This window comes from Rhamphochromis sp. 'chilingali', assembly GCF_963969265.1.
Source record: "Rhamphochromis sp. 'chilingali' genome assembly, chromosome: 2".
Classification (NCBI taxonomy): domain Eukaryota; kingdom Metazoa; phylum Chordata; class Actinopteri; order Cichliformes; family Cichlidae; genus Rhamphochromis; species Rhamphochromis sp. 'chilingali'.
This window is the reverse complement of record NC_137930.1, coordinates 21213367-21241003: the sequence shown is the minus strand read 5'-3', so window position 1 is coordinate 21241003 and position 27637 is coordinate 21213367. Positions and strand designations below refer to the sequence as shown.

The following is a 27637-nucleotide window of genomic DNA, read 5'->3' as shown; positions in this document are numbered from 1 at the left end:
CTCCACTCTGCCCTGTTCATTCTCAGGCCGGGTAGGACCCCAGCAACAACATTGCAATCGGTTAAACCTAAAGAAGATTCGGCTGTACAATCGCAAGCCATCCTTTGAGTAGACAACATTTTGTGGAAATTTCTCACCGTCACTGATCAGAAGACACTCCAAGTTGTTGAATCGGTGAGTTATACGTGCAGATAGCTCCGTGGGAGCTCCCGGTTCGCTCGTCTTCTCCGCTGCCCAGTTTTATTGTTGCTTTGTTCCTGGCAGCAGCCATTTTTAATCGTCTTGTCCTACATTCCCATCGCTGTGTTCAGGCCGTTCAAAAAGCCAAGCGGGATTGGGGAAAAAATAAGCACAGGTCAGAGTATTTTATAGAGAATTTCCACAGAAAAGCCTGTATATCCCCAGTAATAAAAGCACCACTGTAGAAGCACTGAAAAAAACACCGGTTGTAATTTGTCATCACTGGAAGTTTTACGGGATTGGCGTTTCGCTAATTTTCCAACAAGCTGCCAGAGTTAAGGCTGTTAGCTGAAGCTAAATTAGAGCCGTTGTTAGGGGGGAAAAAAAACAGAAAAGTAGCAGTTTACATTTTTTTTGTGTGTCTTCGTCGTTTAACTGTGAAGTTAGATGACTACAGGATCCTCACTACGACCATTTGCTATATACATAACCATAGCCAGCAGTTAGCACATTTTGTCGCCGAGTAGTAGCCGCTACATCTTTGGTAACGTTTGTGTGAATCTCTTGCAATTTAACAGACAGTTAGCCCGTCTTGATAGGTGTGTTAAACAGACCTGAGACGATCGATTTGTAGTCTAAACGATTGCATTAGCCTTTGACTTTCTTGTTTTTGTGCAGCACTCGCTAATGTCAGTTTTGTGCTGGAGAGCTTAGCATGTATGCTAGCTTAAAAAAATAAGAACAGTAACTCGGGGTGAAACTAAAATCCAGTCCAAATTTTTGTTTTACGATTACATAATGCCCACTTTATTGCTTGTGGTGTTTTCTTTGGGTTTTCTGGTGGATGTAGCCTTTTGAAATTCACACAAAGTCAAGGCGGAGCTAGCGTTAGCCGTCAAGGCGTTAGCTTACACATCTCAATGTATTTAAAAAATTGATTGTGTTTGGAGAGGTTGGTAGATTTTATGTTTTTTTGGAGTAGTGCGAGCGACCATAACAGAGTGTATTACATAACTAAATTTAGCTTGATGGACATATTTATGGCTACAAGTCTTTGTAAAACGCCTATGCGGAGCTTTTAACCGAGCGGCCTCCACTGTGCTATGGATTGACGGGTGTTAGCTTCAAATGATATTTACTATTATTTAGATTTGCAAATACGATAATCAACTATCCACTGATGGTTGAAACCTGCTTAATTTCATTCACACATGAAAATACTCCTAGTATACACTAGTGCTTGTGTCCTGTTATAAATCTATCAAGATGTATTTTGTTTTGATACTGTGTTATCCAACACTGAAAAATATGCTCATGTAGCCATCATGAAAAAAGACGCTTGACCAAGCACAACAACAATAATTATAACACTGGAAAAAAGAATACATGAAACTGTTTAAATGAAGACAAAGAAGACATTTGTAACTGTCTTACCAAGGTTGTGTATTGCTTAATCACACCGAAAAAGTAAGTCACCATAATACTATTTGTTTACATGTGGGGTTGATAAGCCATCTCTAGTTTTGTTCATGCTATGGCTTCTGTCAGCTTAACTTGATGTTTCTCACTAAAGTATCCTGTAAATTTAGATAGTTTCTGCAAACCTCCATCATTTGTTCAGAATAGTTCAACACTGAATAAAGAATAGATGGAAATGGAGTTTGAACTAGCCAGGAAAGAGAAGGAATTCTTGGCATTGTAACATTTGCTTCCTGTCAATATGGACATGCTTGAGTTTGATTTGAATTTAACATGTCACATTATTTTTCTCAGGTTGGATTGCATAAATTTTTTTTTCTGTTACCCAGAGATATTTAGCAATACTGGCAATTATAATTAGGTGTCAAGACAACTGCTTCTGAGATATTGGGACACAGTGCCACATGTATTTTTATATATTGAAACATTTTTTAAAAAGCAATATGTTGCATACCAAAAGCAAGGTTCCTGGCTGTAATAATCATACTGGCTTACTGTTTTCAGTGTAAACTATTTCCTATTAATCATAAAAATCCATCCATTTTCCTAGCTGCTGGTCCATTTCAGGGTTGTGGGGATAGTGGTTGAGCCCATCCCAGCTGTCACTGAGTGAAAGCCCCGGTACACCCTGTAGGTTGCCGGTTTAACATCAGGCGAACACATTAAAGACAGATAACCATTCTTCATGCTTACATTTAAACCTGCAGCCATCATTCATGTCAGGACCTTACTGTGGTAAAGTGGCAATGTAGGCCTAAGTGCATAAAAGAAAAAGAAAAAAACATAGGGATGTGCTTAATAATTGGTGTGAGGTGGGATTATTTTTTTTCCCCGATCAGTGTTTCTTGAAATGGTAGGGGAAAACTGGGCTTAACATAGGATGACATTGTTATTGATAATTTCTTGAAAGTTGGTGGCATTGTTTGGTTTTAGCACTAGACATCGACCTGGACATAATATCAGATATTCATTTAGAGACTGTCTTAAGCTCTGCATTTTTTTTTTATTTAGCTCAAATATTGTGAGAGTAATTGATGTTTTTAAAGTTTATAGTGTTTTGTATCTCACGGTTAGTCACCCCGTAATGTTTTGTTGGCTGATGTTTACCTGCAGAAGATATTTGAAGACTGCATAAAGATGTTCTATGCATGCGTACTAAAACATAAGGTCTGTGCGTTGATAGTGTAAATTTTCTTTTTTGGGCGGGTGTTACATCTCTTTTAAACCATATCCTCAATACATTTTCCTGCTATAGATGAGAAATGGCAATTTAAAAAATGTGCAGAAATTCACCAGGAAAAAAATGTGTAAAATCATGTGAAACAACACGTTGAGTTACAAAGCAGATTTGGATCGCTTCAGAAGAAATTTAGTGTATCACAGTAAAAACTACACTCATGGATTTCTTGTATTACCTTGTTTCATGATTCATATAGAAGCTTCTTTCAGCACTTCCCTTATTCACAAGGGGTCACCACAGCAGATGGATCCACATATGCAGCTACTACCCAGGGATCAGAATAGATGGCAGTATTGTGGTTCAAGTTTATGTGATAAACCACTTGAATAATGTTGACTTGAGATCAGGGCTGGGCCATATCATACCGTTCACGGTAATACCGGTATAATGTTGGGCAACGATAAGAAAATGAAATATCGCGATAGAATATGGGTAAAACGCACATGCGCAGTGCCTTTGTTTTCATACGCACATGGCGGAAAAAGTATGACGGAGAATAAGAAGAGCGAAAGTGGATCGCTGAATGAAACGGATGAACCAGAAGTGGTTTGTAAAAATGCTGCAACTTCAGTGGTGTGGAACTGGTTTGGCTTTCGTCCGTCAGATACACAACAAAGCACTATTTTTGGTAGAGCATGCTAGCGGGCCGTCGTTATTACCGTGTTTTTTGGAAAATACGGCACACTTACAATCAATCCTTTGATTTTTCTGAAAATCGACAGTGCCCCTTATAATCCTGTGTGCCTTATGTATGAATTCTGATTGTTTTTACTGACCTTGAAATGATTTTATGTGGTACACGGCGCTCGAAAATCTGTCAAATGTTTTAGTACGACTTTGCTAATCTACGAAGCCGCACTGCTTGATGGATTGTCGGAGCATTGTGGTTATCGTAACCTCTTTTTAAGTTTTGTGGATATTATACATGGTTATGCTGAGGATATGTCGGCCAATTTCCACTGGAAATGCCTTTAGGTTAAACTGTCAGCAAGGAATTTGCATTTGCTCTGTTAAATTTTTATATAACTTTAATGCACATAAAAAACAGCTGCTTGTTTAAGTAAAAATACATTGATGTTTGTTTGTTGTTGTTGTTTTTTTTTGCACTAATAAAGTTGTGGAGTTGTAAAGTATTTCGTCTAGTGTCAATTATATCGTCAGTTATATCGTTATCGCAAATTTTCAAATGTTTTCATGATAAATATTTTTGGTCAAATTGCCCTGCTCTACAGTTGTAGGACAGTTGTTCAAGTATTTCCTGTCACCCAAAGACTTGTTCTTTGTAACACATGTGGTGTCTGAAGGGAGCATCTTTAAATTTGACAGTACAATATATATTGGATTGAAATTTGCAGTGAACAACTTGTTGACAAGGATTTTAGAGCCTATCTCCTGCATTGCTTCTGAGGTGCAGTTAAATTTATTTGTACAACAATTTCAGTAAATAACTGTTGTTGTCCCTGCCTCAAAGACATTTCTGACAATGTTCAGAGGTCAGATAGAAGGGAAAAACAAAACTCAAGTGAATGTCCACAATAGATGGTGGACAGGGGATATTTGCTTCAAAGAAAGAATAGCAGTAGTGGTTTCAAAATAATTGCATTTAGATAAAGTTTCCGCTACACAAAATGTGTTTTTATGTGGTTAATTATACCTTTGCAGAAGCATTGCCATCTTTGTTGAGTCTAGCTGGAAAGTATAAAATTACTTTTAGCACTTAAATAAATGAATTGCCATTTGTAGCCGTTTCGTGTTGGTTAACACAGTTCACCATATGGGTATTGTGGAATACTTACTTGGCCTCATTATTTATTGATATATCGAAAACACAATTCACACCAAAATGTGTTGGTCTTTTGGTTCTTGGTAGGTTTTAGGTTATGAAACTCCTATACATGTGGTAAAGAGACGCATTAAAATAAAACCCTGACCCCTGGCACCCACACTAAGGGAATCTGGTGACCTTGTTTCATTATGATGTCGGAGGCATTTTTGCTGCCATGGTTTGGGTTTCTTCTTCCCTCAGTGTGAATGGTCATTGTAATTCAGTGGAAGAGTTGATGAAACATTTCTGTAGGGAGCCGTGGACCGATCCAGAGAGGATGTGATATCACTAAAGTGTTTCGATCATATGCTGTCAGTGGGTCTTGAACCAACCGAAGATTTTGGGACATGTGTTTGATGCTCTCTCCACCATCAAACACCATCAAAATGTCACACCACTTAATCTCTTCTGGAGATAATGCAGTTTCAGGGACTTGTAAAATTGTTTCTAAGTGACTTAATGGCTGTTTTGGTTTCACACTTTGCTTACATGCCCTACTGGCTTACTTGGAGTGCATTAACTGATATTAATAATATATAATATTTACATTATATTAACTTGTATATTGTTTACTCATGTGTATTATTCCTGTGAACATTTATCTTTATTTACATGGGTATTTTGTAAACCAGTATTACATGTAGAATATCTCAGTTACAGTGTGCTGTGTTGTATAGTTATTGGTTTGGTCTATATTGGCAGATTAACACTAAATATTTACAAAGGTTGTGAATTAACATTGTTTATTCTTGAGGTTTGGTTTTTCCTTGGGTGACTTCTGTACTAAGGTGGATATTTCATTTCCTCTTTTTAGAATCAGAAGGCACTGGGAAGAGGCGCAAAGAAAAATTTCCATACTAGATGACATTACATCGCAATGTCCGATCGTTTGGGGCAAATAACCAAGTCCAAGGATGGAAAAAGCAAGTATTCCTCACTCAGCCTATTTGATAAGTACAAGGGAAAATCAATAGAAACTCAGAAAAACACAGGTAAGGCTCATTTTGTTTCTCCACTCGATACTTTTTCTTCATCTGTTATCTAGTTTAAGCCCCTTTACTAATGTTGGTCCTACTTCTTTATCTACATGTTTTGCCTCCCAGTAGTTCCGCGACATGGCTTGCAGAGTCTTGGTAAAGTGGCCACAGCCCGGCGTATGCCCCCACCAGCTCATCTGCCGAGCTTGAAGTCTGAAAACAAAGGAAACGATCCCAACGTGATTATAGTGCCCAAAGACGGTACAGGATGGGCGAACAAGCAGGAACAACCCGATCAAAAGAAGTAAGGCGTGTTTTATAGACCCGCTTTCTCCGATTTAAAAAATAAAAATATGTCTGTCAAGTAAATTAATTATGCTATAATGTTTTATATTCAGACACCCTTTTTAGTTGATTACAGTGGCTGAAATGGAAATGTCCTTCCTGAAGTATCAACATTGACATTAAACTCACATATTTTTCAGGGATCAGTGTCAGGATAAAATAAGTTAAAGCTTTGATCTTGATAGAAGTCAGCTGTTCACCAGGAAGAAAGAGAAGCAGTTTAGAGGCTTTTGAGGGTTGATTTCTCACAGTTGTCTTTTTATTTTTCGTAGTTCTGTTGCATCAACACCACAGCTGCCGGAGTTGCAGCCGCCGCTGCCTTTGCAGAAATCTGTCTCCAATCTTCAGAAGTCCTCACCGGTAGCCAACCAGGAGGTGTGTATGAGTATACGTATGCTTATAAATCTGCTTCAGTCATATATTTATTGCAGATTTTCATTAACACATTGATTGTGTTTAAGTGTTTTCGGTTATTTGCTAATTGAGAGCTACTCGTATACAAATGAGTGTCTAGTGGATATTCTAATGAAGACTAATAATGGTAGAAGAGCAAAGAATTATACCTTCTTTATGGAGGAAAGCTCACACTACCAAGTTGAACAAGAAAGGTTGTGAATATTTAAGATAATTTCTCATTTGTGCCTCAAAGGTAGAGAAACTTCCATTAGGTCTGTGGGGATGGTGACTTTGGTTTCTTAATTTTCACAGAACACAAACACAAGTGGACCAAAGCAATGGGCCCAGCTAAATGGAAAGGCAGTAGAGCAAGATGGTGAGTCATTCATTAATTCAGAATAAAGTCTGTTTAAAATGAAATGTCACGCAGTTAGTGTTCAGTATGCTGTTCAGATTTCAAACCCCAGTTGAGAAAATGGCTTTCTGTTTGCTCAGCTCAGACAAGCATCTCTCTTTATGCGGTGTCTTTCAATGTCTACATCAGGTTCAAGGGCCTCAAACCGACTTCAGCCCTTCTCTCACGAGGAATTTCCCACACTGAAGGCAGCTGGAGAACAGGACAGGGCTGGCAAGGAAAGAAGCGGCTTCGATCCGTCGTATGGGCCCGGACCAAGCCTCCGCCCCCAGAGTAACTTATGTTTTGTGTATCACCTTCTTTAAAAATTGGCAGTCTCACAGATAAGGTAACACCTCCTGGAAGGCAAAGCTTTAAACTGGCAGACATTACTTTATTTAAGAAATACAGGAAAGAGGGCGTTTTTTTTTTTTTGTTTTTGTTTTTTGGTTCCTCTAACCTGCATTTCATGCTTCTTGATGTCATTTACTTGCATAGTTTCCAAGCAAGTTGTCTTTCAGAGCAGAAATCTGACAACTTTCTTACTAACGACTCCTGGCTCACACCTATGCAGGCTGGGAACTCGATTAAATATTTCTGATTAAAAAAAAGTATGGAACTAATTCACTTGCAATTAGTTCTTGAAATTACCGCATTGAGATGAGATGAAACAACATGGTCAGTGGATGTGTTTTTAATTTATAGTCATTGCTTGTTTTCAATGAAAGTTGTTACCTATTGCTATTTGAAATTCAGTGCAGTTCCTAATTTCACAGGGCTTTAGACATTTTATTAGTTTAGCTTGGTCTGGTCCTCTAATTTTTTTCCCTCTTTTCCTTTTTTACTTCTAGATGTGACAAGCTGGAGGGAAGGTGGTGGCAGGAACCTTCAGCCCTCATCCCTGACCCTCAGCCTGCCAGCAGATCCTGAGGGTAAGGCCACTGCCCTGGCTGAGACTGGCACCCCTCCAGCCTCGTCTCACCCCTCCTCCGCCACAGTCACCACCTCATCTAATACGGTGACGGCTCCGTCACCAGGCCCTGACCCCAAGGAGCTTTCCCTGCGACCTGCTCAGCCTGTCCGCAGAACAGCCGTCCCTACTGCATTGCAGTACCAGCTTCATCACACTTCAACTGCTGTCTACCATGACATGTTGCCTGCCTTTGTAAGTAATGTATGACTCATAACATTACAGGTGATTGTGGAAGAAAACAACATGGCCTACTTTTAGATACAATCTAAAACAGAGTGTTTGGCATTTGCATGCCTGATATGATCGTCCCGTGTGGTGCTGCTGTTTTCAGATGTGCTCTAAAGAGACACGTGAAGCTACGGGTACAGACCATGTTCCCACCACCGTAGCAGCCCCCGCCCGTTTTGACAGCAAACCTACTTTTAGGCAGAGCTATGCCAAACCTGAGCTTGTAAAGTAAGTTCATTTTAAATATCCAAGTAGTTATCCATTTTTCAGCAGTTTGACATAGAGATCTGGGATACTTGGCAGTTGTTAATTTGCCATAATCTCATTGCAGTGGTGACGTAAGGAGAGAGAATCGCTTTGTCCGTGCTGCGCCTCGACTTTCTTCGCAGCCTATCCGTAGACCTACCGACAGACCAGTTCGCCCAGCCATTATTAATCCAGAGGATTTGAAGGATCTGGATGAGCTTGACAATGATTGTGAAGATGGATGGGCTGGTCAGTATATCTTAGACATGTGTAATGGTCCCAGACACTTTCTCACTGTGAGATTCTTCTATAGCTTGTGAATATCTTTCACCCTTATATTTTTATGTGTGGAATGCTGTATTTATCACTTTCTAGTATTCATTGTTGGCCATAGACTTATACATGATCAGTCTGTTAATTTATCTTACAGAAGGTGATGAGTATTTCCCATCATTTTTGACCATTTTAACAAAAAATATATTTCACGGTAGATTTCACTGTGACTGCAAGCTTTAAATTGCAGTCACAGTGATCTTTTTCCTTTGGGAGAGGGTCACAATCTCATTAGTGGCCATTAAAATTTCTTATATGGAAGAAAAACCCTGCGGATGCATGATATGTCTGTGGCTTATAAGTAAGAAAATAAATGTTAATGTTACTTTATTGAATGTGTAACATGATCAAGAGATTCCAGTTAAAGGCTTGGAGTGGTGCTTTCTCTTTATCTCGTCATATCCTCAATGGTGCAGCCTGTGTACTTTAGGGTAATGCTAATCTTCCTCACACACACTGCGAACGGTTATGTGTATATTTCCCAAAGCAAAGCCACAGAGGACGCAATCAGATGGGCTTTGTATGTACTATGAAAACCAAATACCAGCTCGGTATAATTTGGCAATTGCTGATGAGATCCAGTTCCAACTGTGGCTTTTTAATAACAGTTTTCTGGTTGACTGTTGTTAAATAAATGGGATGTCGGCCTACCTGTTTAGAGCAAGTCAAGTGACTTATTCACCACAGTCTGACAGATAAATGGGGAAAAAAGAGTTGTTTTAAACTGTGATTCTAAAGAACAGGGTGACTGTTCTTCACAATACAAATATGACCCAGGAGAACAAACTGTTTGTCTGCTCAACCTCACAGCTAGTGTTACCTCACTCTATAAATACAGCCAGGACAGTATAGTTTAGACCTCACCCTGATTCACCACTGTGACTGACTGTTTTGTTTTCCCCCTGCCCACAGGACTTCATGAGGAGGTTGATTATAGTGAGAAGCTCAAATTTAGTGATGATGAAGAAGAACACTCTTCCAGTGACAAAAACAAGATCTGGTGAGAGCGCGTCCCTAAAGGCTGCTTATTACTCTAAACACTCCAATTTTGTCTTTATTTAAAAATGTTTCTGGCTTTATTTTTCTTCATAGGGCTGACTGGGAGAGGGAGAGAGATAACCAGCGGGACTGCCATTCCTCCCTTAGCTCGGGGGAGGCATCTTACCCACAAGAGGGTCCAGAAGAGAGTTACTCTTTCCAGCATCACCACCACGAGCCTCCCAGGAAGACCAACGGCAAATATCTCTCCACAGACACCCAGGTAACCATGCACAGGGCAGTGTTTTTCCATTTCAGCCCTCTTTTGAGATTACTTACCTAAGATCAAATTATTATGATGATCACAGTCAAAACACACCATTTTCTTTAATTCCTTTGTGACTGTGGAACGTTAGAGACACCACTGTAGAGCATATGAATAGCTGTCTGCCTTTACATAACCTGAAGTGAGTCTGTCATTGCGAGTTAGGAGATATGACCTTGCGGTAACCATAGTGATATGTCTAAGCACTTTTCATTTGCCGTGTTTGTTAGTTGCAATTCATTGTAGAAAATTTGTCAAACCACTTATTTAAAATAAGCTAAAGATTCCACAATATTAAAATATGTCTTACAATAAAAACAAAGCTTTTATCTGTTCCCAGGGTAATTGTTTATTTTAGCAAGAGATACTATAGGATATGCAATTTAAGAAACAGGACAAGTGTCCTACGGGTAACAGCGAGTTTGAGTAGCAACTAATCTGGGAGAAATAGTTGCTAGTCCTTCCCCCCCCCCCCCCAAAATAAATTTAGAGTGAAATAAAATCTAATGGACCTCCTTAAAAAAAAAAAAAAAAAAAAAAAGTAAAGAATAATCTTCATCACTCAAGTTCCTCCCCTTTAACTCCTTTAGGTCCAACAGAGAAACCAAGGAGACCCACTTGCTGACCAGGATGATCACCAGCGGCAGTCTCAGGCACCAGCTAGGGCCAAGTATGTGTCGCCTGAGCTGTCTGAGGCTGTTGAGAGAGCCCGAAGACGGCGGGAGGAGGAAGAGAGGCGTGCTCGTGAGGAACGTCTGGCAGCATGTGCTGAAAAGCTCAAAAAACTGGATGAAAAATTCGGGAAGACTGAAAGGCAGACATCAAGGACGGATGACAGCCAGAAGGAGGTAGAGGGAAAAGAAGTTCCACTGTCCCCAAGTCGGGAACAGAGTCGAAGCCACCATGATAACTGGCACTACAGCACAAAAGGTAAAAAGAGTCCTTAGTCCTTTTTTATTTTATATAAAATATAGTTTTAAAAATGCACAAATGCAACTATTCAAGCGTGTTTTATCACGATTTCCAGATGGAAGTGAGTGTCCCTCGGACATTTCCCCTGGCCATAGTTACCGTGAAGAGTCTGGCTTCTCTACCTACCGTGGCAGTGAAGACGATGGCCCAGAGCCCTCCTCACCATCAGGAGACTACAGTGGGCGTCAGCCAATCAAACCAGTGCCACCCCGCTTTCAAAAGCAACCACAACACCACCAGCAGCAGGTGAGCACCAGCTGATGCCAATAGCTTCAACTCCAAATTAAGGAGAATTCTGGTTTCATTGCACTGTTCTTAATAATGTGGCCCATGGTCATGTTAACATTGCACTGTCCACCTTGGTTGTAGAGATTTAGGAAATGAGGAGCTGCACTAAAACATCTATAAATAATGTAACAAATGTGTGACAGTAGCCTATGGTGTATATTCGGGTGAAAACCATAAACTCCCCGCAGCTTTACAGAGGCACAAATTAGCCATCTGGAACTTCTAGTGTTACTGCATTCAGGATCTCTTAGAGATGGCTTACTTGCTGACCTTATTATGCGGCATTAGGCCACTAATACACCTGGGCAGCCCAGGCAAGTACAGCTTGTGTGTTGGAACTGGTCACCTTCATAAAGAACAGCCTCTTTGATATTGACCATGATGGGGTTGTGCTAGAGAAGTGAAACTAGGATATTTAGAACGTTAGGTCTAATTTCTTGAGAAGAGAATCTCCAGCATCTTCTTGGTTCATTCTAAAATATATGAGAATAAATGTACTTTGATTTTTTTGTTATGAATGCTAAATGGGGAACAATATCCTGCTGACTTTGTTAGCTTAGCCTGGAAATGTCTTCAATTAGTTTGTCTCATTTTACACAAAACAGACAGTGTCAATTTTGCCCATTTGTTGAATGTCTATTGTGTGGATTTTAAAGGAACAAATGTTCAAGATGCAGCATTGGCAGCAGTCAGGTCACCCTAATCCATCAGGGTCAAGCCACACTCAGCGGGGCTACTACCCTCCACATGTCCTCGGTTTTGATCCGCGCTGGATGATGATGCCACCTTTCATGGATCCCCGCATGACCCAGGGACGGTCTCCTGTTGACTACTACCCTGGTAATTACTAAATCCTTATATACTTATGTGTATTAAATTTAAACAAATAACAGGTGGTTTGGCCAGACACATTTGTTTCGGTATAAACAAACTATACAGTCAATAACGGAAGGACAGACACACCTGAAATCATGTTTAACATGATTAATATGTGATTGATTGATTTTCAGCAGGAATGATAAAACCTATGATGCACCAAGATCACTTGAACAGTCCCGGTTCTGATGAGGGATGCCATCCAAACTTCCCTCAGGAGAGACGAGCGCCTTCCACTGAGCCTTACCCAGTGTGGAATCAAGATGGCTATCCCTTGCGTAGCTTTACTCCACCTTACCAGAGACAGCGTGAAAGCTCGGAAAGCGGACATCCCGATGACAGGTAAGTTTATTTTGTTCGAATTCTGCAGTCCTTAAATTAAGGCATGAGGCCCTCTTGTGTTTTAATCTGTGAAACTGAGCATTTTAATAATTCCTTCCTCAACGCTGTAAAGTCCATGTTTTTTTTTTTTTTTAATGGAATCTATGTTGTTAAGGGCATGAGGCTCTGTTAATGGGCCTCTGTCTGGTTTTTTCATTCCTAATCTTTTTTTTTTTTTTTTTTTAAATGTCTCCTCGTATCCACAGAGGTGATATGGCCTCTTCCCAACAGGACTCCTATGAAGAGAGGGCCAGTGATTGTTTGTCCCACACTCAAGATGATCTTCCCCATCACAGTTATCAGAGCAGAGGTTCAGACAGAGAACAACATGACCAAGGCTTGCTCACCACCGCTCAGAACCTCTCTCAGAATTATTCAGATAGTGAATACCCAAAGCAAGAGTCGAGAGACAAGCATCTGAAAGATGGCCTTGAATCCCACGACGAGGCCTTAGATGGCTCCACAGACAACTGGAAAAGAGATGGTAGCCAGAAACAAGACGGAGGGGTTAACAGTGCCCAAAACCAGTGGTCTGAAGCCAGTTCCAGTTCAAGTAGTGTCAACCAGCCATCTGAGGCTAGTGGACGCACCTTGATACGCAGAACTGGTCCCATCAAGAAACCAGTTCTTAAGGCTCTCAAAGTGGAAGACAAGGAGAATGAAAAGCCTAAACCTGAGCCTGAGGAGAAGCCTGTCCCCTACCGCCTGGAGAAAGAAGTCCTTACTAACGTTTATGACTTGAAGAAAGACAACCAGCCTGCCAACAATAGGCGTTCTGCATCACCTGTGGTTGAAAAACAACCTGAAGAGAGGCAGCGCCAGTCTCCAGCTCCCAGTAAAATGGACAGACCTCTGAGCACCCACAGCGATGACTCTCCCAAGGAGAACACTTGGAGCAGTGCTAAAAGCCAGTCACTTAGAGACAGTCAGGAGAACCGAGAAGCCCAGGCACCACGGCGCAATAACTGGATCTTTATTGATGAAGAACAGGCCTTTGGTGCAGTGAGGGGGACGGGTAGAGGCCGCAGTCGAGGCTTCCGGGAATTTAACTCCAGAGGTGGAACCCGCGGTGGCCGCGGTGGAGATAATCTCAGAGGTGTTTATAACAACAATAACAACAGCAGTGGCAGCAGCACTCAGCGAGCAGGCAGAGGTCGAGCACCACCCAGGGATCTAATCAAGGTCGAGGAGTTTCAGAGGGGCAAACCCCGTAGGCGAAATGTCAGTGAAACATTGAGTGAAGCCTCAGAGTATGAGGAACTTCCCAAGAGGCGTCGCCAGAAAGGATCTGAAAATGGAGAAGGCTATACAGAGTCTGGGGATGTCCGTAAAGCTGATAGAGAGTCTTGGAGATCCAACAAGGTGTACACAGATGATCAGACTGCCCCAGATTCCAGAGAAAAGACCAAGGTCACCAGAGGCTTTGGAAATCGGGTGCTGCCTCCACGACTGAACACCACTGGTAGTTACAGTCGAAGCTTTGGAGGATCTAGAGATATTTCTACATGGAGGGGCCGTGGGCCTCAATTTAGTGGCAGCAGTAGCGGCTCGATGCAAGAAAATGGTTATGGTCCTGGAGCAGAGACTGCTTACTCCCGCAGACCCCCAGTTGAGCGTGACGCTCTCAAGTACACTCCTAAATTTACTGGCTCCTTCATGGAAAATGGAACAGAGGAGCGTGAAGGAGAATACTACTTTGACAGCGAGAACCCTGACAGACAGATTTTAAGGAGAAGGCGTCCTCCACGTCAAGACAAGCCTCCGCGCTTCCGTCGTCTACGACAAGAGCGTGAACCTGGCTCAAATCAGTGGACAAGTGATGAGTTCATAAACGGAGACTTTGCAAATCCCTGGCCAGGTCATTCTAAAAGCACTGGTGATGATAACTGGCCCAGTGGCCACTACTCTGGACGTCCTAGCCAGCATGGCCAGACAGAGGAATGGGAGACGGGTTCAGACAACAGCGACTTTGGTGACTGGAGAGAGAAACGGAGTGGAGGTGGAGGCATTGCTACACAGGGCCATGGCGATATTCCCTCAGACTCTGGCCAGGAGCCAGGCTCCAGTGAGAAGAGGGAGCTTTCTAAGAGAAGCTTCTCTAGTCAGAGACCATTGGTGGAACGGCAGAACAGGAAAGGAGAACCATCACTGCTGGACGCAAGCAAGATGGTGCGTGCACCTGATAATCCCCCCACCTCATCGAACAGGAGTGACAGCTGGCAGAACGGAGGCACTTCTTGTAAAAGGTGAGGCAAATAACTTACTGACCAGTCGTCTGTTATAGCTACTTAGAAACCAACAACACTTTGTTATTTGTATGATGATGACTATAATTTTGATTACAAGGACACCATTTTCAGTTACTCAATTTGGTTTATTTTGGAAAAAACACACAATTTAAGCACTTTTTCTATGTCCTGTTCACAGCAGGAGTCCAGATGAGTCAGGCTCTGTATACAGCATAGAGCAGCTGCCAGAAGAGAGGGAGCCCATTGAGCCCGCTGGGAAGAAATTAGACAAGGAGCTGAAGCCAGGACCTGTCAAAACAGACATCACTGAACCACTGTCCCCATATGAGCTCAGCAGCTACCCAAGTGAGTCCAACTTTCTTTCACATCTTTATGGAATGCATAGGGAATGCACTCTGATGGAAACAAAGTGTTGGCAATAGTGTAGTTTTAGTGTTAAAAATACTGTAAACACATTTGCTTTCATTCATTCCTCTAATCCCCTTGAATCTTGTTTGTGTTATGTGATTTTGTTTTTCTTAACATGTGTGGAATCAGACTAACTTGTTTAAAAATTAAGTTGCACAGCTGCAGAACAGCAACTCCAAGGTGAAGTTCATGTCTGTTAATATAGATTGAGAACTAAACACTCAGATAACGTGTTAGAGGTGTGAGGCCTACAAATAGTACTCTAATGTGCTCTTGTCCCCTGACAAGCTGAAAAGTTAGTAAATAACTTTTTATGGCAGTGTCCCCACAGCAGTAGGACAATCCTGTTTGCACGCAACCCAGCTAACGTGGCTGACATGATGATTAACTTTGATGTCATGCCCACAGGCCAAAGCTATGGGGAAAATTTAATGCTGAGGGATAACCATGGGTGGTGGAAACAGATTTGCAAGCAATAAAGAAGTTCTGGTGTGGGCTACTTTCTTTTTTTTTTTTTTTAATCTCACTTCAGTGCGCTGGCTTCCTGTTTGCAATTGACGTCTGTTCTTTTTTCTCTCACTCTCTGTGCTCACATATGCTATATTTTATATACACATTTCTACCCCTCAGCTGTAAAAGGCGCCATTACCATGCTGGTGTAGGGGGTGAGGACACAAGTTTCTGAAAGCGATAACTTGAGAACAAGGAAACACAGGATTTTGAAATTGATACTATAGGTGTGTCTCGTAAAGCAAAAAAAGCTTGAGTCTTGGTGACCTCCTTTTTTGTTTTCAGACAGCAGAATAACTGATTTTTTTTCTAGGTGCAGTGAGAATACCATTAATAATTTTTAAATAGTAAAATTAATTGAAAGGTCTCATATTTTAGGTTTAAACTGGGAGAAAGTCTTTAGCAGCTTTACATTTTAGGTGGGGTAATTTAATTCACGGTAAAATGTATTAATGGAGCATTTTACACAGGTACAGATGCGATTCAGCACTGCAGCTTTTACTTGAGCACTCTTGATTTTTCCTCTGACAAAAACTTTGTTTTGTAGTTGAAGGAGACGCAGGGGGACCAGGTTCAAATGCAGATGGATACCAGGATGCCTTGTCCAAAAAGCAAAGACGCCCACAGGAAGATGACAGGAGGAGGAAAGAACAAGGGGCAGCTGTAAGTTTAACATACACCAAATTCTAAATACTCAAAAAATATTATTAGTTTGCTTGTTTTTTTAATAAAAATGGCCCTCTAAAATGTGTTTAATTCGGAAAGTAATTTTTATGACACTGTTGGCCCAATATGTGAACTGCAGTCCTATAAGTGCCCTATTGCTCCCTTTATGAGTCCTGCAGTGGTTGGTTGTTAATGCTCTTTAGTACTCAGTCACCAATCAGTGAGCAGTTGCCAGATGTTTTCAGGAAAGTCACTGTCTACTATGCAAAATACTGCTGACCATGGCAATCTCCCTGTGAATTCACAAGGAGGTTTTTGGGCAAGCTGATTTTTTGCCACATATTTTACCTGGCAGCAGCCAGTTAAAGCTACTTCACACCCCACTGAGAAATATACCTTTTTCCCCAGGCGACTGGTCGCCAAGGGTTAGCTGACCGATGTGATCTTATCTACCTAGAATGGTATAATACAGTCTTGACAAGGTTTACTTGAGCAAATCAGTTCAGCAATTCGCTAAACCCTTGCTTGTAAATTGGCTCGCCTCCCGCTTTCAAACAACTTTGCTAAAAAATGCTACAAACTAATCGTCACATTCATGCATTGTTGGAGTTGGAGAAAGCTGCAAGCTTACTTAATTGTTAAGTGATACAGCAATGACCTTCTGATAATACTGTTTGAGTTCAAGCTCCTTCTGCATTGGCAAAGCCTTCTTGTCTTTCCAGCTTGCTGCAGCACTGCTCATTTGTTTCTCTACAAGATGTAAGTCCTAAAAAGCGAGTCAGTTGTCAACCCCTCTATCATGACCTTCTGGTAGTTGACTTAAATCACACAGCAACTTCATGTTTGGGCAGGGATAGCTCAGTAGGTAAAGTGGTCGCCCCATGATCGGAAGGTCGGCGGTTCGAATCCACTTAACGGCTACCCTGAGGTACCCCTGAGCAAGGTACCGTCCCTACACACTGCTCCCCGGGCGCCTGCTTAGTGGGCTGCCCACTGCTTCACTGAGTGAATGGGTCAAATGCAGAGAAAAACAAGTAATTTCCCCATGGGGATCAATAAAGTATCCATTATTATTATTATTATTATTACCATATTTCCCGGACTACAAAGCGCACCTGAATATTAGCCGCACAAGCTAAAATCAGGGGAAAATCCTGTTTTGTACATACATTAGCCGCACCTGACCAAAAGCCGCAGGTGTTTCAATATTGACTTATCATATGTAAGAGAATATGCACAAAGCGAATTGTCAGGAAAGAGATGGCTGTTTGGAGACACACCCCTTTTATTAATATTTTGAAAATCAAGTTATGGGTACATATTTGCACATGTGCTGTGCTTCATAAATGAGTAACAAATGTAGTACATAACAGTAACCTACAGCACACCAGAAAAATAGATTCGGACTACCTTTTAGGCTCAGGTGCAGTGACACAGCTTTAACAAGAAGAAAAGTCAGTCATTCACCACCATCTTCCTGCGCACTAAAACCACCAAAGTCCTCTTCTCCAGTGTCGGAAACGAACAGGCTCAGGATGGCTACGTCATCCACTCTCAGCTTCTTTCCTTCGTTGTCACTTTCAAAACCAAAGATAATCCTCATTGTCATTGTCAGTGTCAGAGTCGAACACCCTCTGAAGGGCCGTGGCGGTGTCCTCCTCTTCATCATGCAGCAGTCCAGCCCTTCGAAATCCGTTGGTGATCGTGGATGTTTGCACACTTTTCCACGCTGTCAGAATCCACCGGTGGAGTTGAGCACAACTTGCTTTTCGCAAGTTTATCGCCGCTCGTCATCCACGACTCCCGCTGAACGCATAGCGCTACTTTGAAGTTTGTTTTTCGCGCTACTTGTACGGCACTATGTTGCCTGGCGGATGGACATGTGACCAACATACCACTCTTGAACCCCGATCCTTCCGCCAGGCAACGTAGTGCCGTACAACAGCGGAACAAACAAAACAAATCGTCTTACGATATCACAAAAATCATGGAAAATCTATAGAAAAGCCGCACCTGACTAAAAGCCGCAGGGTTCAAAGCTTGTGCAAAAAGTAGCGGCTTATAGCCCGACAATTACAGTATTATTATGTTTAATGTTGTTTTATTTAAGATGCTCTGTTGGCTGCCATGCTGTCAGTTTTTGTTGCGTCTTTTCCTCCATATAATTGTCTCTGCCTGACTGACTGCTGAACATGTGCTAAATTTGAGAATAATTCAACCCTTACTTTAACATGTCCAAACAAAACAAACGGGCACAAATACATGGCAGTGCTACTCTTTTTGTATTACACAGATGATACCTAGTTTAGTAAGTGCTGGCTGTGATGCCTGGACACTGATCTCTGGGAATGTGGCTGCACTGATCCCTTAATTACACTCACTTAATTTAGGGCTGTGCGATATGACCAAAATCTCATATCCTGATATAAGAATTCTATCATCCGATAACATTATAAATCACAAAAATGTAACATTTTCTGTAAATTCTGTGAATCTCGGGCAGCTCATCTTGCTGGAAGTGTTTCCAGCTGCGCGTCGTGTAGCTGGAGTCGAGTGTTTTAACAGATGCATGAAACTATACATTTTTAGACATAAGTTGTAAAGCCCGTTTTCTTTGAGTATTTATTACACGGCGTGCTGCGGGTTGCTTGTTCTAACGTTTGAGTCTAAGGTTTATTTTTTAGCACCTGGTGGATCTTTTTTTACTTCTCATTTTGAAAAGTCTCAACAGGATCTTGAGCTTTATTGTGAAAGGTTTATGTGGAACATAAACAAGCAGACACGTGATGCTGTTACCGTCATTGTTGCTAACGACAATGCATAAAAACAGGCGCGTGTCCATCCGTAGTGTGGTTATATTAAATATAAGAGAAAGAGATAACTTTAAGAAATTAATATAGCCACTACAGTTTATTTTGCGACACCACGAAACAAACGATAGCATAAAATGAAACGATAGACGTTTTTATATCGTCACCCGATATATATATATCGTTATATCGAACAGCCTTAACTTAATTACACTGTAATTAACTCATTACATCAGACTTTGCAAGCACATCGGCATGTGAAGAAGAGAGGGAATGTGTAATTTTTTATTTTTTTTTATCCCTCAAGCGTAAAAAAGTGATGGCATAGGAATTTCACATGTGTACCATAGGTACATTTACCAAAACTCTGGGACAAGTTAAAATTTCAGGGATAACTCAAGGAAGTGATCTAGGATTTTCACATTTCTAACTCAGGTGCATGTACAAGGAAGCTGAGGGGGGTAGCACTGGAGGCCGGCAGTATTTTCTAGGATATATCACATTATGTTTACACAAAAGTGTTCGTTCCATTTAGTTGCTTGCCATTTTTACACAGCGAACCTTGAAGCTTTTTCTTTTAACCATCTTAGGTACCAGTGAAAAACAGGACAGTCACTTCCAAGATGCCACCACGCTTTGCCAAAAAGCAGGGAAGCATGAGCATTGAACAACCCGAGGAAGGAATTTCTTCTAACAATCTGGGAACTGAAATCTGGGAGACCAACAGCTCAGGTATTGTTATTTATTAAATTTTTGGTCAGTGCTTCATTGAGATATGCATTTTGTTATATTAAACATAAACCTTTAGCCTCAACACACACTGACGGCACATACAGTCAGGCCCCATGAATTTTTGGGCAATTACACTTTTTGAAAGGTTACCTTTGTTCATCATCACAGTGAACTTGAACAATGAAGGCATGCTTTAAGTACAGACTTCTATATTTAATTTTAGGGCTTTAACAAAACGTTTTGCACCAACTTAAAGTAATTTTACTCTCCTTTTTCCTGGGACTCAAAATTAACTAAAATTAACTGACAAGTCCTTTCATAGCTTGTGGTGAAGCCTGGGCACTCGTTACTCCATGAGAGATTAATCATATAATCTAACCTACATATAGAACAAGAGCATTGCAGCATTATTCCTAGTATTTATGGCAAAGTCCATAAAGAACAGATGTTGTAATATGAATGTGCATAATATGAAAGCTTGAGTTTTTTGTGAACATTTTGTTTTTCAAATGATTGCATTTTTCATTAATAACAGTGAGGTTTGTGTATCTGTTTAAGCTCTTTCAGTGCAGTCTTCAGGGGGAGACTCATGGACCAAACAGGTGTCTTACACTGGGAGTGAGCCCAACTCTGAGGTAGTGTGATGCAGCTGCTACTAAACTGCATGTTTTTTTTGTTTGTTTGTTTTTAATCTCATTTTAACTTTCTTTTTCACATTAGTTTCAGTTGTTCTAGTATTGCTTTCAAAAACATAGACTCATAACATTGCATGTTTTGGGACAGGACTCTGATGCGGGCCCAGAACAAAACAAAGAGCAGCACAAACCAGGGCCCATCGGAAATGAACGCTCCCTGAAACACCGGAAGGGCTCAGAAGGTGTCGATAGGCTGGAAGGTGGCCCTATCACACCAGTCAATGGTGTGGACCTCCATGTGGACACTGTGCTGCCTGTCCCACCCATTGAGTTTGGTGTCAGTGCCAAAGATTCAGATTTCAGCCTGCCGCCGGGTTCTACCCCAGTACCCGTGTCCAATCCTGTGAACAAGCTTCAGGACGTAAGTGACTTATTGTACTTTATAGAAATCAATGAAATTAGCTGTAATACACCTGAAACCATTAATGGAATAGTGTCTTATTTGAAAATAAGATATGTTGATTTGTAAGTATTTATAATCTTCTTTGTCCTCAAACAGACTGCTTTGAATCAGAGTATCCCCATTTTGCGCTCCAACCACCTGCAGCCTGGCATCAACCTCAACCCCATCTCCTTTCCCAGTGCTGATCTCACTCTCAAGGTATTTAAATCACAATCCAATGTCAGATAGTTTTGGTTTTTTTAAATATATAACTTAGAAAGAATGGTACTCCTGTTGATTTGTGGTGCTTTTAGTAGGAAACATTAATAGTTTAATTATTTATATAGCACATTTAATTACAACAGGAGCGTTGACCAAAGTGCTGTACAAGAATACAACATACATAATAAAACAACTTAGAGTATTAAAAGCAAACACCAAATATGAATTAACAAATAACTCTCATGCTGTATTAAAAGCCAGTAAATAAAAATGCGTTATAAGATAAGATTTAAAAAGATTGACAGTATGAGCCTGTCTGATGTAAGAAAAACATTAGAAAAACTCTGATCTGAAATGTTTGTGTCTCTGCAGATGGAGTCAGCACGCAAGGCGTGGGAGAACTCCCAGTCTCTTCCTGAGCAGGGCTCTCCTGGTGGCAGCGCTTCAGGTGCTCAGCCTCCCTGCAGTGCCGGCTCATCCACTGGTGTCAGTTACAGCTCGTTTGGAGGCGTTTCCATGCCACCAATGCCCGTTGCATCAGTAGCACCTTCCATGTCCATGCAAGGTAAAACTACATTTTGTTTCTTGAGTTTGATGAAGGATTTATCTTAGAGGAGTAAATGAAAGCTTGTCTGGGTCTTGCCCCTGATGCAGGGAATCATATTCCCCCGCTGTATCTGGATGGTCACGTCTTTCCAAGCCAGCCACGCCTTGTACCACCTACCATGACCCAGCAGCAGACTTACCAACAGGTAACACACACACACACACACACACACACACACACACACACACACACACACACACACACACACACACACACACACACACAGGCTTGCTTGTGTACCAGCAAATTGTCATGATGCTGCATGTGCTCACTCATTCAGGCGGCTGCAGCCCAGCAGATTCCCATTTCTTTACACACGTCTCTTCAGGCTCAGGCCCAGTTGGGGCTTCGGGGAGGTCTGCCTGTTTCTCAGTCCCAAGAGATGTTCAGCTCCATCCCCCCCTTCAGGTACTGCTTGCTTAAAGAATTTCCATATTGCTTCACTTCATTTATTTAGAAAGCAGATAAAATCTTTTTCGAGAGTTTAAAAAAAAAATACTTTTTCCTTTCGCTCATTGTGTCACTCTGCTTTTCTTTTCCTTCCTTTTTCAGGTCCCAGGTTTACATGCACCCCAACTTGTCACAGCCCAGCCCCATGGTACTGTCAGGTGGAGCCCCTCTCAAGGGCCCATACTCAGCTTTCCCTGGCATGCAGCCATCAGACATGGTTAAACCCCAGTCAGGCTCACACTACCAGCCTATGAATGGCAGCCAGCAGCTAGTCTATGATAGTCAGATGAACCAAGGGCCTGGCATGGGCTCTTCACAGTTAATGGACTCTCAGCTCATTCAGGTTTGTGGGCTGTTGCTGCTCAGGACTAAAATATCCATTTTAACGTATAAGAGGATTTTAAAATTGTTCATAGTGTTTGTTTTAGCCTAACAAATATAAGCCGTCATATAAATGGCATAATTGGACTGTTGTCTTATATTAAAGGCTTACAATCAATTCTTCATTCTCACCAGGTCACTATGCCCCTGCCTGGCTCTCAGCTGCGTTATGGTTCAGCTCAACAACACCTCATCCTCCCACAGTCCATCCAGCTGCAGCAGGGACAGAACTTGTCAGTGGGAGCCCCACGCCGAATGCTACCACCAGGGTCGCAGGCAGCTGTCATGACTGGCAGCAGAGAGGTGAGCCTTACTGGCTTCATGTTACTCAACTTTCCATCCATTAGATATCTCAGCACTGGTGTGCCATTTTTACCTGTTACACCGCTGACCATTACTGAAATTCCACTACAGTTGTCTGACAATGTACCTCTGTGTGTCTCTCCACTGTCAGGGTCCACAGATGGAAATGAAAGGTTTTCAGTTCTCTGAGAAGCCCAATCATTCCCCAGGCATGTCTGGAGGTTCTTACAGGTGAGTGGAAATAATTTGAGGAAGGTAGTAGAAGTTAGTTATGTAGATCTTTTTATCACTTCAGATGTGCTCCACTGTGTAACAGTGCACAGTTGGCTAATTCATTTGTATTATTATTATTATTTTTTTTTTTATATCAGACCTGGCTCTGCTAGCCCCGGCGGGAAGCCCTCTGGTCCTGGAGGACCTGTAGGCCCTCTGCCTACACATTTTGCTCAGCAGGTATGGATTTTTCACCTTAAAATATTACCATATTTTTTTTCTTTTTATGCGACCATTGTTTTAAAAGTGGGCCACACAATATATTCCTATATGTATGTTTTATTTTCTAGGTATGATTAGTTAAATGCACCATTATGCAATTAGAATAGGGCTGTTCGATATAACGATATATATCGGATGACGATATAAAAACGTCTATCGTTTCATTTTACGCTATCGTTTGTTTCGTGGTGTCACAAAATAAACTGTTTACGGCAATATTTTTCATCTTTTTGATGGTCACTGTAGTGGCTATATTAATTTCTTAAAGTTTTCTCTTTCTCTTATATTTAATATAACCACACTACAGACGGACAAGCACCTGTTTTTATGCGTTGTGGTTAGCAACAATGACGGTAACAGCATCGCGTGTCCACTTGTTTATGTTCCACATAAACCTTTCACAATAAAGCTCAAGATCCTGTTGAGATTTTTCAAAATAAACTAAATCACGTGAAAGAGCAGATTATTTACGGATGAGAATTAAAAAAGAGCCGCCAGACTGAAACGTTAGAACAGGCTTTTCCCCACAGCACGCCGTGTAATAAATACAAAGAAAACGGCGGCCGTTACAACCTATGTCTAAAAATGTATCGTTTCATGCATCGGTTAAAACACTCGACTCCAAATACACGACGCGCAGCTGGAAACACTTCACGCAAGTCGAGCTGACCGAGATTCACAGAATTTACAGAAAATGTTACATTTTTGTGATTTATAATGTTATCGGGACGATAGAATTCTTATATCGGGATATGAGATTTTGGTCATATCGCACAGCCCTAAATTAAAATATAGTATACTGTAAAAAAACAAAACAAAACAAAAAACCTTTCCAGGACCATTACCTTGGTTTCTGCTCATACAGAGCACTAAGTACGAGTAAGCTCTACACTTTACTTTAAAGAAGAGACGGAGAATCATTTTTGTTTTTACATACGGTATGAATTTCAAAGTCATAGGAGTTTTAAATTCATACCGTATGTGTATTTACTAGGAGGCTGAGGGGTAGCACTGGCAGCCCCCCGGTATTTTATGTCTAAGCCAGTATCAGACTTGGATTTGAACGTTATTCAAGTAAACTGTCACAGGTAAATACAAATACAAGAATATGCACTTACTCGCTTGGGCTTTATTATTTTAAATAAATAACAGGAGGACCAAGATGTTTTTTATTTTTTTAAAAGGTATTTGTTACTGGTCTCTTTTCTGCTCAGTGAGAGTCTTTGATGCATACTGCTGCCAATATCATATCCTAATGTAGGATCGCTACATCCTTTAGCCTGAACATCAGTATTTGGAATCTAAAAGTCAAGTCTAAAAATGTGTTAAGAAATTCAGCACTTGCTAATTATTTGCATTTCATTTATTTCCCAACCCTTCACCTGCTTTTCCTCCTGTTGTTTCCTCTGTGACCAACAGGTCCCTCCTGCTCAGGGCAGCATGGTGATGCACATGCGTCCCCCCACCACAGGCCCCTTCCCCAACCCTATTCAGAGACCTGTTATGCAGGTCAATAAGCCCGTCATCATCCGTTCCCCCCCTTACCCCAATCCTGGCCGTGACCCTCCCCACTCCATCCCTCCTTCAGCTTCCGAGCCCCCAGTTAAAGGGCAAGAGGATGGCATGAAGGTGAGCCACCCACTGTAAATATAGGTAATTTAATTTAATCCATTTTATCTTTCTCTTATTTTGAAATGCTTTTCATGTTCACTGTTGTGTGATTTGACTTAAAAATGTAACATTTTTTTAGTGTTGAATTCATTTTCAGTAATGTGAGACTTTTATGGTGTTACATAAAACACTTGTTGGTGCATATACAGGGAGTGCAGAATTATTAGGAAAATGAGTATTTTGTCCACATCCTCTTCATGCATGTTGTCTTACTCCAAGCTGTATAGGCTCGAAAGCCTACTACCAATTAAGCATATTAGGTGATGTGCATCTCTGTAATGAGAAGGGGTGTGGTCTAATGACATCAACACCCTATATCAGGTGTGCATAATTATTAGGCAACGTCCTTTCCTTTGGCAAAATGGGTCAAAAGAAGGACTTGACAAGGCTCAGAAAAGTCAAAAATAGTGAGATATCTTGCAGAGGGATGCAGCAGTCTCAAAATTGCAAAGCTTCTGAAGCTTGATCATCGAACAATCAAGCGTTTCATTCAAAATAGTCAACAGGGTCGCAAGAAGCGTGTGGAAAAACCAAGGCGCAAAATAACTGCCCATGAACTGAGAAAAGTCAAGCGTGCAGCTGCCAACATGCCACTTGCCACCAGTTTGGCCATATTTCAGAGCTGCAACATCACTGGAGTGCCCAAAAGCACAAGGTGTGCAATACTCAGAGACATGGCCAAGGTAAGAAAGGCTGAAAGACGACCACCACTGAACAAGACACACAAGCTGAAACGTCAAGACTGGGCCAAGAAATATCTCAAGACTGGTTTTTCTAAGGTTTTATGGACTGATGAAATGAGAGTGAGTCTTGATGGGCCAGATGGATGGGCCCGTGGCTGGATTGGTAAAGGGCAGAGAGCTCCAGTCCGACTCAGACGCCAGCAAGGTGGAGGTGGAGTACTGGTTTGGGCTGGTATCATCAAAGATGAGCTTGTGGGGCCTTTTCAGGTTGAGGATGGAGTCAAGCTCAACTCCCAGTCCTACTGCCAGTTTCTGGAAGACACCTTCTTCAAGCAGTGGTACAGGAAGAAGTCTGCATCCTTCAAGAAAAACATGATTTTCATGCAGGACAATGCTCCATCACACGCGTCCAAGTACTCCACAGCGTGGCTGGCAAGAAAGGGTATAAAAGAAGAAAAACTAATGACATGGCCTCCTTGTTCACCTGATCTGAACCCCATTGAGAACCTGTGGTCCATCATCAAATGTGAGATTTACAAGGAGGGAAAACAGTACACCTCTCTGAACAGTGTCTGGGAGGCTGTGGTTGCTGCTGCACGCAATGTTGATGGTGAACAGATCACAACACTGACAGAATCCATGGATGGCAGGCTTTTGAGTGTCCTTGCAAAGAAAGGTGGCTATATTGGTCGCTGATTTGTTTTTGTTTTGTTTTTGAATGTCAGAAATGTATATTTGTGAATGTGGAGATGTTATATTGGTTTCACTGGTAAAAATAAATAATTGAAATGGGTATATATTTGTTTTTTGTTAAGTTGCCTAATAATTATGCACAGTAATAGTCACCTGCACACACAGATATCCCCCTAAAATAGCTAAAACTAAAAACAAACTAAAAACTACTTCCAAAAACATTCAGCTTTGATATTAATGAGTTTTTTGGGTTCATTGAGAACATGGTTGTTGTTCAATAATAAAATTATTCCTCAAAAATACAACTTGCCTAATAATTCTGCACTCCCTGTATGTACGGCTTACCAAGCACTGCTGTCTCTTTAATAAGTCCTCTTTCTTTTTTGTACAGAATAAAACAATAAGAGATGTACGCAAGGCGGTGGGAGAGGGCAAAACACCGTCCGGGGGCATGACCAGCAAACTCCAGGAGCCCCTACCTTCCACAGGCCAAGCCAAACCAGCACGCACTGGAGCCATCAAACCCCAGGCTGTCAAAGTAGAAGAGGGCAAGGCGTAATAATGGACCTTAAAATCCTCATCACCACCAAGCCTGCCAACACAAAGCTCATTGACCACTGTCAGCCTTTTTAAAACCCACCTTACCCCCAAGGCTCCAAGGCCCGGGGCCTGCAGGCAGACAACATAATGAAATGCCCCCTCTTGAACTTTCAGAACTGGACACTGTTATTTCACATCACGTATAGAGATATATAAATATATATAAATATATGCATAAACACAGTCTTTTAAACAGATCTCTTCAAGGTCCTCTTTAATTTATTATTAGTCACTTTTAAGGGGATATTGGTAAGAAGAAAAGACATTTTGTTTTTGTGTGTGCGTTTTCTCTGAAGTGGGGGAAGAGGAAAATGGCCAGCTCACATGGTTCATTTTCCATACTGTTTTGCCAAACTGTAATTACTCCCTGTTTATGGACTGCATCCCTTAAAGACCCGACAGGAACTTCATACAACTGAGAAACAAAGTCTGTTAACTTTTTTTTTTTTTTTTTTTTTTTTTTTTTAAATGCAGTGTGGGGCACTTTTTGTTTTTCTTTGGTATTTTTTTCTGGTAAATAAAGTCACGACCCAGACATCCATACTAATGCTAAAAGACTTATTTCATTAACCCAGGAAAAAAATAAAACGCAATTGTTGGGCATCATGCATGTCAAACATAGCAGAAGTCAAGTGGATCACCTC

At 41.3% G+C, this 27637-nt stretch overlaps 1 protein-coding gene across 4 annotated transcripts; it reads left to right on the top strand.

Annotated features, from left to right (window-relative positions):
• Window positions 1-27528, top strand: prrc2b (proline-rich coiled-coil 2B). 4 transcript variants are annotated; one of them, XM_080876241.1, is made up of 31 exons: window positions 1-174; window positions 5539-5716; window positions 5831-6005; window positions 6319-6421; window positions 6755-6818; window positions 6987-7130; window positions 7688-8001; window positions 8141-8265; window positions 8369-8532; window positions 9529-9616; window positions 9709-9877; window positions 10510-10849; window positions 10947-11137; window positions 11836-12019; window positions 12190-12397; window positions 12643-14682; window positions 14864-15030; window positions 16151-16266; window positions 19670-19811; window positions 20370-20446; window positions 20595-20867; window positions 21006-21107; window positions 21483-21675; window positions 21765-21862; window positions 21998-22125; window positions 22270-22510; window positions 22684-22851; window positions 23003-23082; window positions 23223-23304; window positions 24766-24975; window positions 26785-27528. In XM_080876241.1, exons 2-31 carry the CDS (start codon window positions 5602-5604, stop codon window positions 26950-26952), a joined length of 6669 nt encoding a protein of 2222 aa, XP_080732367.1. In that variant the 5' UTR covers window positions 1-174; window positions 5539-5601; the 3' UTR covers window positions 26953-27528. The 4 variants fall into 4 exon arrangements, with proteins under 4 accessions (XP_080732367.1, XP_080732368.1, XP_080732369.1 ...); XM_080876242.1 differs by having other exon boundaries at window positions 5828-6005; window positions 12193-12397; XM_080876243.1 differs by having other exon boundaries at window positions 5828-6005; window positions 14867-15030.
• The last annotated feature ends 109 nt before the right edge of the window (window positions 27529-27637 follow it).

Coding starts and splice junctions, on each gene's coding strand:
- prrc2b (XM_080876240.1), top strand. CDS start 5,602: ATGTCCGATCGTTTGGGGCAAATAACCAAGTCCAAGGATGGAAAAAGC. Junction 8,002..8,140: donor ATGACATGTTGCCTGCCTTT/GTAAGTAATGTA, acceptor TGCTGTTTTCAG/ATGTGCTCTAAAGAGACACG. Junction 22,852..23,002: donor TCATGACTGGCAGCAGAGAG/GTGAGCCTTACT, acceptor CTCCACTGTCAG/GGTCCACAGATGGAAATGAA.